This window comes from Aquarana catesbeiana, linkage group LG12 (genome assembly GCF_042186555.1).
Source record: "Aquarana catesbeiana isolate 2022-GZ linkage group LG12, ASM4218655v1, whole genome shotgun sequence".
Classification (NCBI taxonomy): Eukaryota; Metazoa; Chordata; class Amphibia; order Anura; family Ranidae; genus Aquarana; species Aquarana catesbeiana.
In genome coordinates this window covers 67607598-67624560 of record NC_133335.1, presented here as the reverse complement: position 1 = coordinate 67624560, position 16963 = coordinate 67607598, and the positions used below count along the sequence as shown (strand labels likewise).

The 16963-nt window shown below is 40.7% G+C and overlaps 1 protein-coding gene across 1 annotated transcript in view; it reads left to right on the top strand.

Moving 5' to 3' along the window:
- Window positions 1-15532, top strand: part of RAPGEFL1 (Rap guanine nucleotide exchange factor like 1) — a 97868-nt gene extending 82336 nt beyond the window's left edge. The window contains exons 10-15 of the mRNA XM_073608000.1: window positions 824-914; window positions 1703-1753; window positions 2423-2510; window positions 3174-3238; window positions 7045-7099; window positions 10623-15532. Of these exons, the coding sequence (XP_073464101.1) occupies window positions 824-914; window positions 1703-1753; window positions 2423-2510; window positions 3174-3238; window positions 7045-7099; window positions 10623-10747 (475 nt within the window). The 3' untranslated portion in view covers window positions 10748-15532. The remainder of the gene's footprint in view (window positions 1-823; window positions 915-1702; window positions 1754-2422; window positions 2511-3173; window positions 3239-7044; window positions 7100-10622) is intronic.
- Window positions 15533-16963: the final 1431 nt, after the last annotated feature.

The following is a 16963-nucleotide window of genomic DNA, read 5'->3' as shown; positions in this document are numbered from 1 at the left end:
ATTCAGCAGGGAGGAATTTCAGCTGAATTTTGATCCATGTATGGGCTAGCTGGTTGTACACAAGTCGATTTATCAATCAACTTGTGTACAACCAGCTTTTTTGGGTTTTTCCCAAATGATCAGTGCCACAGGCTATAGCTGGCAATGCTGATCATTTACTCTGACAGTGGGGAAGACTCCCCCGCTGTCAGAATACAATAACTCAGTGGGAGTAGTTTGATGTGGATGGGGGAATTGGTTCATTTTTTTTTCGTTCAACCAGAAGAAAATGATTTGTGTATGGCCAGCCTTGGACCCCTTTCACACTGGGGCGGTGCCGGCGTTAGCAGTAAAGTGGCGCTAGTTTTAGCAGTGCTTTACCGTTGTTATGGCGGCACTTTTTGGCCGCTAGTGGGCAGAGGAAAGGGTTAAAAGCGCCAGTGTTGCAGCGCTGCCGAAGCGCTTTTCAGGCGCTTCAGCTGCGCTACCCATTCATTTCAATGGGCAGGGCGTTTTGGGAGCGGTGTATACACCGCTCCTGCACCACTCCAAAGATGCTGCTTGCAGGACTTGGAGCGCACCGCCCCAGTGTTAAAGCACTCGGGCTTTAACACTGGGGAGGCATGCGAGGCGCTTTTCAGGCACTTTACAGGCCCTATTTTTAGCGCTAAAACGCCTGAAAAGCGCCCCAATGTGAAAGAAGTCTGACAGTAGTTTCCATTGAGTCTTTGTCTTTATTGTTTATCCATTATAAAACCATTACTTGCCATAGAACAATCATTATCACCAAACCCTTCTCCCTCTGTGTTCTTCTCTGTTGTTTCCTCACCGCCCCTCTCTGCAGATGTAAACAGAACCAGGATCTCTTATCGTTTTTTGCCATAGTGATGGGATTGGACAATGGTGCAGTAAGCCGTCTACGTGTTTCCTGGGAGGTAAAAATAAAATTTAGATTTTCATTATTTATTCCCCTAAAGGGATGTTTAAAGACGATGTGTAAAAAATGTTACTATATTTTATTTATTATGTTCATTAATATAAAATAAGTAATTTGTATTTTCTGTCTATTGAATAGGATATATATATATATATATATATATATATATATATATATATATATATATATATATATATATATATATATATATATATATATATTTAATATATATGCCTGCAGCTTTTTTCAACTTATTCTACAGATCTAAAGAACAAAGTGATAATATCGCACAGATTGTGGAAAGACTTCAAGTAAAACTAAATGCAATTTTTTTTTAATTTTGGATAGCGTAAGGTAGGGTTATAGGGTCATACATGTCCTCATTGGGGAGATTTGCCTTTACTTACTGTCCCATTTACTTCCTGTCCCAAAACAGGAAGCGAGAGGAAATTTTTCCAAAGTGAGAATCCTTGGTTGTCACCAGGGTCAGCAGAACTAATGTCCCCTCTATTCTTTCTTGGGACAACCCAAAATTTGGGTTTTTCTTTTGCTTTCATTTTTTGGTAAAAATGGAAAACATAACAAATAGAGAAGGTTAATTTCCCTAGGGGCACTGGGGCACTGACAGTTATAAAAACTGACAGGTGTTCTAATCCCTCTCCACTCTATCCAAATTTTTTTTTTTTTTTTTCCTTTAGGTACACTTTAAGCTGGCTATATAGTGCATTGATTTATAGATGTACACAGTCAAATGTTAACATTATTCTCCTTTTCTTCTTTCATCAGAAACTACCTGGGAAGTTTAAGAATCTGTTCAGGAAGTTTGAGAATTTAACGGTAATGGGCAGAAGGATCATTTTTATAGGAGGGATTTATAAGATGGGGATTCTTTGTATGTGTATTTACTGAAAACTGGCTGAAAGTAGCCACAGTTATATTTTGTTCACCAAATTTTGCAAACAACTGTGTAGTCTGTTATTTGAAAGTTAAAGTGTATCTGAACCCAAAAACAAAAATGTTATATATTGCAACTTACCCGTCATGCATAGTGGCTGGATTATTATTTTAATTTGTTTGGTACGCTTTTTGTTTTTTTGTTTTTTAATTTTCCCCTGCTGATCCTGCCAGTGACACACTTCCTGTCCTGGGGTGACAACGCTCACTCGCTGTACTTTACTCTGGACGAGCAGCTTTGTCACCCTAGGACAAGAAAGTGTATTAGGACTTGGGAACACCTCCCTCCCTCTGTATCAAAATAGAGAGGTGTTCTATAGTCCCCATGCCTAGGGAACAGCTTGATTACTGGCAGGTCCATTTGTGCATGTTATTTACTTTTAATTTGCATAATTTACCATAACTACTTCTTTTTTTTTTTTTTCACATAAATTTGCAGATTATGCTCATGTTTTGCAGATGTCCTCTGAGCAACTGTTTTTAAGATTTTTATAGGATTTTTTGCTAGGTGGGTAAAACCGCTAACATAGTTTTTCCCCCTCCTTTCTTTAGGATCCATGCAGGAATCACAAGTCCTATCGTGAAATGGTGTCTCGCATGAGACACCCAGTAATCCCATTTATTCCTCTTATCCTGAAAGGTAAGCTTGGACAAAACTTGAGCTGTTCATAATTCCTCACACCTCTACCCCATCCTTTTCATCTTTACAGTATCCACATAGAGACCAAAATTCAAAAAGATATTAAAACCCCATCACTGCCTTAATCTGCCAATACAGGATCAAAGTAGAAGAAACCCCTAGTTAAATGATATTTAGTTTGCTAAAGCACCACATGTCATAAATGATTTCCCCCTTTTTTAAATAAAATACTATTTTTCACCTCCTTTGTTGCATATTGGTGCTGCTGATTTCCTGCTGCTTCCTTGCAGTCACTTCTTGTCTACAAGAATGCTCTCCAGCAATGTCTACATTTCCCAGGGCAGGTTTGCTGATGGCGTCAGCAGTGGACAATGCCTGTATAATGTGTGCTGAAATGACCACCCTGAAGCCAGGGTGACAGTGCAAGGGCATTGATTGGTAGACAGGGACAGAGTGAGGTAACACGTACCTAAACAGACCATTCATAGCAAGATTTTATTATAATGAAAGCTGCAGATTTTAAAACTCTACGGGTTCCTTCACTTCAACTTCTGCCTGTTTTTGCTTACTGTACTCAACATTGAGTCCCACTTTCCATTTAATCCTCCTTTCTGTCATCTCACCTCAGACAGTGATCATCATTCTTTCTGTTTCTTTCCTCAGACCTCACATTTCTACATGAGGGTAGCAAAACTTTCATTGATGGGCTTGTGAATGTGGAGAAAATGGTGAGTCCTGACGCTGGTATCCTAAAAGCTGAATTTAAGGCAAACCGCTACTCATATGAAATGCATTTAAATTAGAACTATAGGCAAAACTTTTTTTTTTTCATTTTGGATTGAGCACGGGAGAGTTATAACCCCTGTTAGATTTGATTTCGCCATCTGTGTTCCATTGTGGAGATTTTCCTTCAATTCCTGTCCCATAGCCAAACAGGAAGTGAGAGGAAATCCCTGCAAATTAAGAGAATTCCTTGGGGACCCCCAAATCACCAGAACTAGTGTTCCCATTGAAAGATTTCCCCTCGTTTCTAAGGACAACCCAAGAATTTGGGATTTTTTTTTACTTTTAATGATAATAGTAAACAGGACAAATAGACAGGGTGAATCTCCTTAATGGGGGCACAGAGAGTAATAAAAATTAGCAGGGGTTCTAATCCATCTCTACTCTATCCAACATTTATTTTTTAGTTTTACCTTTAGCTATACTTTAGGGTGCTTTTACCTGCCAAACTATGCATGCATCTGATCATCCAATTCTGAGATTTGCACATCTCTGCCAGACAGCACAGCCAGGCAGATGACACTACTTGCTGTGTTAGGGCCCATTCACACCATATGCCTTGCTCAACGCAGTCTCAACGCACAAACAAGGCGATTTGTCTCGAGTCCTTTGAGTTAATTGGACTAATGCAGAGCCAAAAAAAAGTAGGACATGCTCTGTTTTTTCAGCACGGCGTGCTGCAAGGCCCTACACTGCTTTGCAACCCGCCGCAGTGGATAAAGTAGAATTAAATATTTTGGGACATTTTAAATGAAGTTGAAAAAAATGTAATGCATTCTTACAATGCGGTACTGCTGTTGTCACGGCGCACACCAGCAGTCGCAATATAATGCGGCCCCTGGTGTGAACAAGTCTTTACAGTTGAAGACTTTAGAAGGAATGCAATGGTTTCCTGCTTTCCTGTAATGATACTCCATTGGATGCTGCCTATCACATCACTAGAGACTATTAAAGCCTCATTCACACTGGGCGGTTATCCAGCCTCACTGCCTGCCATCAAAACCTCTGACAGGCTAAAATAAGCAGCAGAGCTGGATGCTGTACTGAGAGGTACACATGTATGGCCGTTTGCTTTCACTGACACATACCGAGGCTGCAAGCATTCTGCATTCCGGTCAAACAACAGATACAGCCTTAAACGTGAGTACCACTCGATAAAGCATTCAGCCGTGTCAAGCTGCCACGTATTTCAGTCTGCCGTAGGTTTTGACAGGCTGCTGACAATAGGGCTGGACATTGCACCTGTGCCTCCCGGGTGCCCTAAAATGCACCAAAAACAGAACAGGAGGGTGTAAAAATAGATCTGTCCTGGGCATCAAATATGCTAGGCATGGCAGATTTTTTTAGTCTTCTATTTAAAATTCCTGAAATCTAGTGATCATGGTAATGTACCACAAACTGCAGGTATAATTTTTTGCAAAGGTTCTGAGACCTGAAAAATATTTCAAGGGTTCCTCCGGGGTAAAAAGGTTGAGAAAAAAATAATCAAGTATTTTTAACTCAAAAATGACCTTCTCTTGCGCTCATCCTCCCCCAAACCTCCAAATTCCATTTATCTGCTGTTTTGATCCAGCTTCCTCCTAAGAGGGTGGCTATGTTCTCTATAGTTCCATTGTATGTAAGAACATAGCCCCACTCTCTTGCTCACTCTTGAGATGGACTATGGGATGTGTAGTGTGCATAGTGCAGTGTGCATGACTGCAACTAACGTGTACTGACCATTCCAAACAAATGGAAATTAGAAGGTAAGGAGAAGTTCTGGAGCCCACAGCAGACGTTCCATAGAGGCAGGAAAGCACATTAAGAAACAATTTAATGAAAAATAGATTACAGGGCCATTAGGTAGTGGATGTGTATAGATTGTTTTTGGAAGATATCATTTATTGTCATTTTAGGCTTACGGCAGCCACCTGTGCTGGTATTAAAGTAGTTTTACAGACACAATGGGGTTGATTTACTCAAGGCAAATAGACTGTGCACTTTGCAAAGTGCAGTTGCTCCAGAGCTTAGTAAATGAGCAGAATCTCTGCTGACTTCCATCATCCAACCATGTGCAAGCAAAAATGCAGTTTTTTTTTTTTTTCTTTGCATGTGATTGGGTATTCTTTGCAAAGTGAAGCTTTGCCTCTGCTTGCCTTTAGTAAATCAACCCCTATGTTCCTCCACAGTAGTCAGGGAAAAAATCAGGGCCGGATCTGATCTGGGGTGCAGTATAAAAAGCCAGTGGGCCTGATGTCATCAGTGTGACACAGATTCAGGGAACCGGCATTTCCTGTTCACTCAGTGCGCTTCTATATCATGAGTCACAATCCGGAAATAACGTCTTACAGACAGAGGTGGTGCAGAAGTGAACAGGGAACACTAATATGTATTGAGTTGTTATTAGATTAGGACGATTAAACAGTACTTGTGCCTCCTTATATCAAGTGTCCCTGTCAGAATCCCCCCCCCCCCTTACATCAGATGTCCCCATCAGAGTGCCCCCTTTACATCAGATGTCCCCATCAGAGTGCCTCCTTACATTAACGATCACAGAGCCCCCTTGCATGAGTTGTTCCCATTAGAGTGCCCCTGTACGTCAATTGTCTCCATCACAGTCCCACCTACATCAGTTGTCCCCATCACAGTCCCACCTACATCAGTTGTCCCCATCACAGTCCCACCTACATCAGTTGTCCCCATCACAGTCCCACCTACATCAGTTGTCCCCATCACAGTCCCACCTACATCAGTTGTCCCCATCACAGTCCCACCTACATCAGTTGTCCCCATCACAGTCCCACCTACATCAGTTGTCCCCATCACAGTCCCACCTACATCAGTTGTCCCCATCACAGTCCCACCTACATCAGTTGTCCCCATCACAGTCCCACCTACATCAGTTGTCCCCATCACAGTCCCACCTACATCAGTTGTCCCCATCACAGTCCCACCTACATCAGTTGTCCCCATCACAGTCCCACCTACATCAGTTGTCCCCATCACAGTCCCACCTACATCAGTTGTCCCCATCACAGTCCCACCTACATCAGTTGTCCCCATCAGACTTCCTCATGGATCAGTGAATGCACTTTTAGAAATCTGGGGAGGCACAACCCACCCCAGCACCTCCGTAGATCCTGGCCTGAGAGAAATCTATAAGATGTGATTGCAGTCTTGTTTTTAAAGGTGCAGGCTCTGCAGTCTCAGCCTAGCAATTCACTGACCTGAGGAAAGTGTGCTGGATGGGAGTTTAGACCTTCACTGGCTGCATGTTTTTTCCATTTTAATGGTTCTAATGGTTGTGAAGCTAGGGATGACTTACTGCATTATATATTTAAATGAAACATTTAGAGACAAATATATTTTCATTGTACAGAAATATAATAGAACAATTGAGGTATATCCTCCTCATAGCCATCAGTACAAATGGTATAGTACAAATGATGTATCCAAAGTTGGATATAATACAATCAGAAATAGCGTCTCATTAAAGGCATGTACCTCAGGCCAATAAAAACAAAAACATAGAACCTAGGGTAATAAATGAAACCTTTAGTATGGACAAAAGTTGGCACTAATAGGTGCAAGTTTATGTTTTTATTGGTTAAAAAAGCCTAACCAAATCAGCGTAAACCCATGTCTATCTGGACATGGCATGTTTTGTAGGATTCGTGCTTTAATCGTGGTTTCCACAAACTGTATGAATATCAGATGGAAGAAAAGGGGAGTGTGAGGTTGTCATGGTAACTGGCTCTCTTCCTCTTCACAGCACGCCATAGCAGAAAAAGTGAGGACCGTACGGAGATTTCGGAGCAGCCAGATGAGTAAGTCCATGAGGAGGAGGGGGAGGAATGTGCAAAAATATTCTTCTCTCCTGTATAGCATCTTGCTCTAATTTACAAATATGTGTGACTGCCTAGAATGTGCATTGCCAGACTGCTAATGACTTAGCTAAAGCGGTATTGTTATAGCAGCAAGTAAGGCTTAATCTTCTATTATGGGGGTAAAAAAAAACTCATTTGCTGCAACAGATGTAATTGACACTCGTGTCAGTCTTTTCTATGTGTTTGTAGAAGTAAAATGGCCACCACTTCATGGTAATGATGCGCCCAACTCCCAATTACATAGAAAATGTTCTCATCAAATGATCCAGTATTAGCCACCTCTAGTGCTATGTCTCCATCTAGTGGTAGAATTTGATATTGCATTAGGCATGCATATTATTTCTATGCTTGTACAGTATATCACATACTTGGGAAACGCCATATGAAGTTGAAAGTCTACTTCTACATTTCCAAATGAAAAAATTGGGGGGGAATCATGGATTTACTTTTTTTAAACTTGGCAGCCCAAGGTGCTTTTGGGATTTTTCCCTCCACATATAATACCAAATGCACCATGCACATGAAGGATAGACCAACCAGGGACTGGGTTGTTCAGTCAGTTCTACCCAAGAACCTGAAATGACAGCTTTGTAGGAATGGCGTGGCGTGGTCCGAATCCTTCTCACTGGCTCTAAATCGTATACATGTTCCAGTCACTTCTGCAACTAATAGGCCTGATCAGGAGTACATTTCAATTGTACACTTTGAGAGGCCTCTAGAACCTTCTGGTCCATAGGCAAGCCGCATCTCATATTTGAAGACTATATCACAGATATACTTTGAGTGTGCCAGTGGAACTTCAGGGATAAGGTCACAATCACCTGTTCACCACCCGAGCTGGCTGCTGCAACACTGCCAGGTATAGGATAGTCTAAATATGCAGCGCTAAAAAAACAACTATTAAATAACAGACGAATAACAAAAGTAAACATAAAACAAGTGACAGTAACACAATAGTCCTACTGTTGTGCAGAAAAGCAGATATTTAAGTAAAATCCCTTTAAGGGTAATGAGCCAGTAGATAGAAAAAACAAGTAATAAAGTCCACTTATGTATTACAACAAAAATTGTGTTTGTGTGATTCTTCCACCAACTAGGAGTAAATTGCACCGCTGTGTATCCAGCCCCCACCACTATACAATCACCAGTTAATAAGCTGCAAAGCTAAAGCAGCAAACATCAGTAAACCATCAGACTCCGCTAGTCTTTAAATGTCTCAGAACCATCACGTTCCTTATCACCAGGGGGCAGTCATCACATCAGTATGGCTGTGTGGGGGAAGACCACTCACCATATGGCGCCAAAAAAGGACTTCATGTAGTGTAGTATTTTATAAAAAATTATATCTTTTTATTACAAGAGAGTTAAAAGCACATTGGTACCAAAATCAAGCATTAAAAGCAAAAAACTTCAATATCCAGCATAGCATGGCAAAGAAATTGGGAGCGCACTTATAAAGATGTCTGCCTGTCCCAGAAGTGGCAGAGTGACATCAGCACATAGCTCTGTCTCTACACTTTTCTTGCTAAGGCACATCTTTAGGGGACACTAGCATGCTGACATGATGGTCCCTGCTCCACGAATAGGCTGCTAATTGCCACCAATTAACAAACAATTAGCCGGAATGAATTGGGGGCCATTTTACTCAAGACCAACTTAATAGTAAAGGCTCCGGCGGCCATATTCCCATTAGTCCATCATTACTCAGAATATGTACAAGGGAAACAGGATGCCATAATATAAAGATCCAAAGATAGCCACTGAGTCATATGGTATCAGGCAGCCAAATTACCTTGATCTAGAATACAGTATTCACATCCCAAAAAGGGAAAAGCAAAGCTCTATATTTTAAAGACCGCCATAAGAGCATTATCTATTCAAAGGGGCCAAGCGCTTTACTTTAACAATATAAAGGCAATGATAATGGCATATATCTAGGGGAGAAAAATAGGCACCATATTTGATAAGTCCAGATATAGTACATTCACAATTACACGCTTCAACACTCCCAGGTATAGGCTGTGCTCTCGGTCTTCTCCCTCACCCTGCTTGTACAATGCAATAATGAGGTGTTTGAATGTAAAAGTGTAGCGCTATTAAACCATAACAAAAAATGTGCAACCATGTGTGACCATTAAGATAGTATTAGGGTAAGCTCTCTAATACTAATATTAGAATAATCTCAGTGTACAAAACATATAAAACTGACGTGTTACATGTGTAATGCAATGCATATATACATAAATATCCTTGATGGAAATAAATAAATAGTAGTAAAAATTAATAAATAAAATAATAATACCACAATAGTTATTATAAATGTGAATAAAGTGCCAATATGCAAACACAAAAATTACCTAATGAAAAACAAAAGTCCAGAATATAGTGAACCGGTGTGTAAATGAAAGTCCAAGAAGAAGGATATTCTGGAAGCATATAGACAGATGCTCATCAAACGTCAACACTTCAGAGAGACTGAAAATAGTGAGTAAGCCACCACCAGTGGAACAGAAGGGGGCTTACCAGATGTTGATGACTTGAACAGGCTTATACCACTCAAGTCACAAAAAACTTTGGAACTAGCTGGCTGGAACGGTACATCTCCCTGGGCAGGCACAACGAATCCTGGATCAGGTCTACAACTTGGCAAAAACGATCTCAGATGGCAACATAAAGGTAGTACTTCAATGGGGATCAGAAGTGCGGTGTTCACATACCATGCGGCAATAGATTGAAAAAAACTTGCATAGCATGATACCGTTTGGCAAAAAAAATGAATAAAATATATTAAATTGTAAACTCCCATGATGGAAGATAATCAAAAGCATTCATGTAAATACTAGAACTGAAGCGGTATGTGAAAGTGGGTCAACCCGACGCGTTTCAGCTAAAAAGCCATCATCTGGGGTACTTAATATAATAATGAGGTGTTTGTCTTTTTACGTTCTTATTTTGAAAAGATCCAAAATATTGGTAACATGGAAATCCATATCGCTGGAAGCTACATCAACACACAGTTCAAGCCTCGACCGCAACAAGGGCCAAATATTGGTTAATTGCTACAATCCCTGTGCTACATGAGCTATAAAGAGGCTTGCTGCATTACTATATGCTATGTGATGTTCTCAAATGCTTGAAGCTCACCCTTTATGAGCTGAGGCGTCTCATCTACCATTTCCAGTCAGGTTATTGTTTGGTTGCCCATTACAGGTAGCCCACCAAGGGGAAAGAGAAAACGCATAGGCTCATAGAATTACATGACTTTTATCGTAAACACACAACCCGACTGTCTGCTGCACCCTCCCATTATATAGCTACATGCTAAAAGTCCAAAAGGCTTGCAGAGTAGACCAAGCCTCCTTTACACACATTCACAAGGAACATGTATGTGTCTTCATCTCTTCCTTAATTTGTGGTTCTTATTTACAATGACCATCTTTCTTTGTCTTTCTTTATTGCTTAGGGCTGGACACAGATGTCTCCCCAACTCACCTACAGAATAAGGCTTATGTGCGCCAGTTCCAGGTCATCGACAACCAGAACCTCTTGTTTGAGCTGTCCTACAAGCTAGAACCCAGCGCACAGTGATCGGACTGTGCAAGACAAGCTGCTGATTGGCCATAGACCTCACCTCATGGTGTACTGCCTACGGTACGGTGGTGCCGAGGACATTCCGCAACCTGTGCCATATAAAATGCTGTATCATGTTTACCCTATACTGTATGTATAGCCACCTACTGCACTGCTGACATTTTTTTCAGCTGGGACTTAAGGACTGGATTGGTGGCTTTGAAAGGGTCATGGACAGATATTTTTGTAAGAAGATGACATGTATAGTCTCATTTGTGCTATTTTCTTATGGGGGGATCAGAATGGAAATAACAGTATATATAGAAATTATATATATATATAGTTGCATTGCTGCATATGAAGGTATGCAGGCTACAGAATTGTGTACATACTTATTACTGGGAGTTTAAAATTATTGCTATATATGTTATGTGTCGTTCGGAGGTAGATGTACAGGGGTTTATTTATATAACAGAGATTTTGCTCTTTTTGTGCAGCAAAAAAAATGCTTAATGAAGCTGTATGTTGTGGGAATTTGGGTGATATACAGTATGTAAATGTGCATATGAGAGGACTCAGAGGGTAAGGTAAAGCAAAGCTGTCCTCATCACAGTGTATTCATTTAAAGTTTCAAATGACTACAAGGAACCCGCCACCTCTGTAGTTTTAGGTGGGGGTCGGTGAGCGTTACATGTGTGTATCATATTCAGATATTCACAGCTCATAACAGAAAATCCATCATAATAATTCTGGCATATTTAATAAGGCAACACAAAGAGCCAGAATAATGTGCAGAATGCAGTAGCCTATAGCAGCCAATCCGATTTCAGTTACCCAGTTAAAGAAATTATTTCTGATTGGCTACTTGGGGTGGCTGCACTGTGCACCCTAATAAATGATTTGTTTTCACGGTGACTTACATTTTCACATACTTATGTATCATAATCTCATGATTGTATTTTGTGAGTAGTTGGGGAAATTCTCCTTTTTAGTAGTTATCTGTATATCAGAAAATATCATTGCTGTGATAAGTTAGATTATAAAGATTAATAAATTTGCAGCAGGGGAGAGTAAAATACACTGGGGTTTATTTTACTAAAATTGGAGTGTGCAAAATCTGGAGCAACTCTGCATAGAAACCAATCAGCTTCCAGGTTTTTTTTTTTATCAAAGCTTAATTGAACAAGCTGAAGTTAGAAGCTGATTGGCTACCATGCACAGCTGCACCAGATTTTGCACTCCCAGTTTTAGTAAATCAACCCCAGTCACTCTTCAGAACCACTAAGCAAATGGCACAGCCTGCTGCATGCTATGAACAAATTGATTGTAAATCATATCAATAAAAAAAAAAACATTATAGCAGCTTAATAAAAATAAATTAAGCTGAGTACATTCATGTGTATTGCTGAACAATTGTAAAAGGACTGTAGATGCCACTAAAAGAATATTAGTCTTTAGAGTGGTTTGGAAAAATGCTGCATTATGGCAACTAGATGGAGTTGACGACCATAGTAAATAAGTATTTATTTCCTGTGATCATCAACTCCATCTTGTGGCCATAATGCAGTATTTTTCTGAATTACTCCACTCTGTGTTAATGAAAAACAATTGACCTGGAGAGAACAGAGCCTAATAACCTTACATTTTTTTCCCCCATTCGTACAGAACAAATGTACATGCAGTTCACAGAATGAGTAACTCTGCAAATTTTTTATACACACACCCACGGGGGGAGATTTACTTAAACTGGGCACACAGAATTTGGTGCAGCTCTGCATAGTAACCAATCAGCTTCTAACTTCAGCTTGTTCTATTAAGCATTGCTAATAAAACCTGGCAGCTGATTGGTTACTGTGCACAGTTGCACCAGACTGTGTACATGTGATTTAGTACATCTCCCCCCAGTTTGTCTCTGCAAAGGTGCCTCCCTGACCTCCTTATACGCACCTTGCCTGCGCTTCCTTACTGCTTATTTCTCCAATGCAGCCATTACCTGTAATGAAGGATGTCCAACGTTGTTCAGGTAGTAGGATCCTGTAGTTGTGATACCCCATCCTCTACCTGTTGCTGAACCTCTGGAACTGAGAGGTGTTAATAGCTCCGTCTTTTGTGAAGCCGCAGTGAACAACAGGGACCAGCCCCCTTCTCTTCCATTGAGAAAAGTTGTTTCATAGTGTACACTGCATGTAACAGGATCTGTCAATGGAGAAGAGTCTGATGAGTCATGAGATTCTCTCCCCATTCACAGATCCTATTACATGCAGGTATAATCAATGAAAAAACTTTTCTCAATGGAGGAGGAAGGGGCTTGTTCACTGCAGCTTCACAGAAGATTCAGAGCTAATAACCATAGAAGAGGACAGGCATCCTTGCTTAGATTTCTGTACGATCTGGCTGTCTACAGAGGTAGGTTATATTACTAAAGCTTTAGGGAATTTTTTTTTTTTTTTTGCCTAAGCTTCAACTTCCTATGGGCCATTCACAGAGCATTGTGTGATATCAAACTTTTCATTCCATTTTTTGTAAAATTTCAAATCAAGTGACTAGTGCACTTGACAAACCACAAGGAGATGGAATCAAAATTGCCCCAACTGAATCAGAAACATCTGATTGCTTTTGAGGTTATTGCTATCGTTTCTTTGTTTTTGATGCACCTTTTTAAATTCTCGTGGTAGATTGCTTAGTTTAGGACTCATGGAGGCGGTAGATTGCCTAGTTTCTGGCAATTACGTGCAATTGTGTGTAATTCCTGGTAAATGGAAAGTGGTTCAAATTGACTTAAAATTGCCATTTGTATGGTCAGTTTTTGAAAATGTCTCATGCAGACTGAATTGCCTTATTGCAAGAGATGCTTTGACTGGATTGAGCCAGTTGCACAGCAGGGAATTTAGATATCTGAGATTTGGTACACTAGCCTTGTACAGAACCCCATCCAGGTTGCCATATTGCAGTGAATGTCATTTTCATTTTTTCGGGGCGGGGGCTGGTTAGAAAATCACATTGGCTACAAAGTGAAATGGAAAGGTAATTTTTAATAGCATTCAATTACAAAATGGCTTGTGTAGCAGTTGTATGGTTTTTTTTTTAGCAAAACTGGAGCTTTGTTACACAGGGGTGATACCTATATATCCTGATGACCACTAGCATTTACAGATACAATCTGTATATAAAATACAATCATCAAAATGTGGAACGAAAAGCAAGAGACACTTCAAAAACTACTTTACAGCTCATAATTATTACTCAGAATTTGCACTTACTCTGAGTATTCTAATTACCCTTTTCATGCGAATCAGGTTGTAGATATACAGACACTCATTACATATACAGACACTCATTAGGGCTGATTTAGGTGAGAGTCGGTAACTTACTGGCTTACTTTTGGGTTTCCGTTATAAATCCCTTTTCATTTATTATCCCTTCCTTAGCATATACCCGTTAGGCCTTAAGGCAGACACTTATCAACCAGGGTTCTATGGAACTCTAGGTTTCCTCCAGAGATTACTAGGGGTTCCTTGAGCTGGGGCTGGTTGGCCACCCATTGAGGGTGTTCCAAGGCCAACGCCACTTGGCAGAGTCAACGGCATGACATCCATGATTTTTTTAGCTAACTGTATGGGTGGCATTCTTCCCACTGCTGGCCAATATAATTGAAGTTTTTTTTTTCCCTCTGACCGCCAATTATATGGTTTTGACAGGGGTTCCCCAATAGGTTCCTCAGATATAAGCTGAGAATGTCTGCCTTAAAGTGACCCCTTCAGTAAACCAAACTTCTCCAGAAAAGCTGTACCTGAAAAAGTAGTGTAAATATTTCTGCTCTCTGCACCACTAAACACCATTCCTATGAGGAGTCTACTGGAAAACCTGACACTTCCATGTGTGTCAATTGTCTGTGACCCTTGCAGCACTCAGCGACTGCCACTCTACTACAGTACGTTTCCTTGCAGACTTCAGGGGGCCGGTTTCTTTTGAGCGGCATTCGGCATTGCATCGGATATAAGTATTTACATATTTTTAGTTTTTTTTTTTTTACATGTACAGCTTTTCTGGGGAATTTTGGCTTAATGACAAAGTCCCTTTCAGCCGCCTATAGACATGTAATAACAATCACCTGATCCAACATCTATGATGGCTGGCAGATGCAGTCAGCGAAGAGCTGTAATAATGGACTTTACTGCTGCTATAAGGGGGCTCGAATCATGCCTGGATGTCCTACTGCCCCCTCTTATATAACACACAAAGGATGCTCAGAATAAAGACATACTCCAGGTAATCAAGTGCCCAACAAGAACATATCCACTGATATAATAGTTAAGTGTTTCAGTTTAAATGATAGAATAGCTTTAAATAAGCGACTTATTCTTCATATGATCTTCAGTTCTTACATTATCAATTGCCTAAGAAATATACCTGTTAAAAAATAGAATGTTTTTTGAGTAGACTGGTGAAAACGTATATCATTACTCATACTGCCCAACTAGATGGCATTTCTACAGGGCAGCGAAGGAACCAAGAGCCTAAATCTACTCACTTGTGGGTTACTAGTTTTTTTTTTTGTTTTTTTTACATAAACTTGTGTGGTTATATATACACCCATATCTGCAGACAGACTGATACTTCTGTATAGATCGATACTTATGTTCAAAAATACTTATTGCAATGTTTGTGTGTGTACACACCTGCACCTGTGTACAGCCATAGGCCATATCACTGGATTGTATGGTGTGCTCCGGTTTGAGCCCGTCTGGACGGGTTCTGTTAATACATTTTGAGTTTATGTAAAGGGTTTTTTTTTTTTTTTTTGTACGAAAACTGTATAAATGTTTTTATATCTGTTTATTTTAAGGTTATGGCAAAGTAAGGTAATTTAGCACTTACGTGGGCAGAGATAATGGGGTAGAGACACTGGAAATAAAGAGGAAGCTCTCAGCCATTAAAGTGTTTACAAGTTTACAACTTGCGTTTTGGCTCATCTGTATATACAGTATGTGTGTGTGTGTATATACACTGTCTCACAAATGTGAGTACACCCCTCACATTTTTGTAAATATTTTAATATATCTTTTCATGTGACAACACTGTACAAATTACACTTTGCTACAATGTGAAGTAGTGAGTGTACAGCTTGTATAAATTTGCTGTCCCCTCAAAATAACTCAACACACAGCCATTAATGTCTAAACCGCTGGCAACAAAAGTGAGTACACCCCTAAGTGAAAATGTCCAAATTGGGCCCAATTAGCCATTTTCCCTCCCCGGTGTCATGCGAGTCGTTAGTATTACAAGGTCTCAGGTGTGAATAAATTTGGTGTTCTCGCTCTCACTCTCTCATACTGGTCACTGGAATTTCAACATGGCACCTCATGGCAAAGAACTCTGAGGATCTGAAAAAAAGAATTGTTGCTGTGCATAAAGATGGCCTAGGCTATAAGAAGATTGCCAAGACCATGAAACTGCAACACGGTGGCCAAGACCATACAGCGGTTTAACAGGACAGGTTCCACTCAGAACAGGACTCGCCATGGTCGACCAAAGAAGTTGAGTGCACGTGCTCAGCGTCATATCCAGAGTTTGTTTTTGGGAAATACACATATGAGTGCTGCCAGCATTGCTGCAGAGGTTGAAGGGGTGAGGGGTCAGCCTGTCAGTGCTCAGTCTATACAGCACACACTACATCAAATTGGTCTGCATGGCTGTCGTCCCAGAAGGAAGCTTCTTCTAAAGATGATGCACAAGAAAGCCCGCAAACCGTTTACTGAAGACAAGCAGACTAAGGACGTGGATTACTGGAACCATGTCCTGTGGTCTGATGAGACCAAGATAAACTTATTTGTTTCAGATGGTGTCAAGCGTGTGTGGCAGCAACTAGGTGAGGAGTACAAAGACAAGTGTGTTTTGCCTACAGTCAAGCATGGTGGTGGGAGTGTCATGGTCTGGGGCTGCATGAGTCCTGCCGGCACTGGGGAGCTACAGTTCATTGAGGGAACCATGAATACCAACATGTACTGTGACATACTGAAGCAGAGCATGATCCCCTCCCTTCGGAGACTGGGCCGCAGGGCAGTATTCCAACATAACGGCCCCAAACACACCTCCAAGACGACCACTGCCTTGCTAAAGAAGCTGAGGGTAAAGGTCATGGACTGGCCAAGCATGTCTCCAGACCTAAACCCTATTCAGCATCTGTGGGGCATCCTCAAATGGAAGGTGGGGGAGCGCAGGGTCTCCAACATC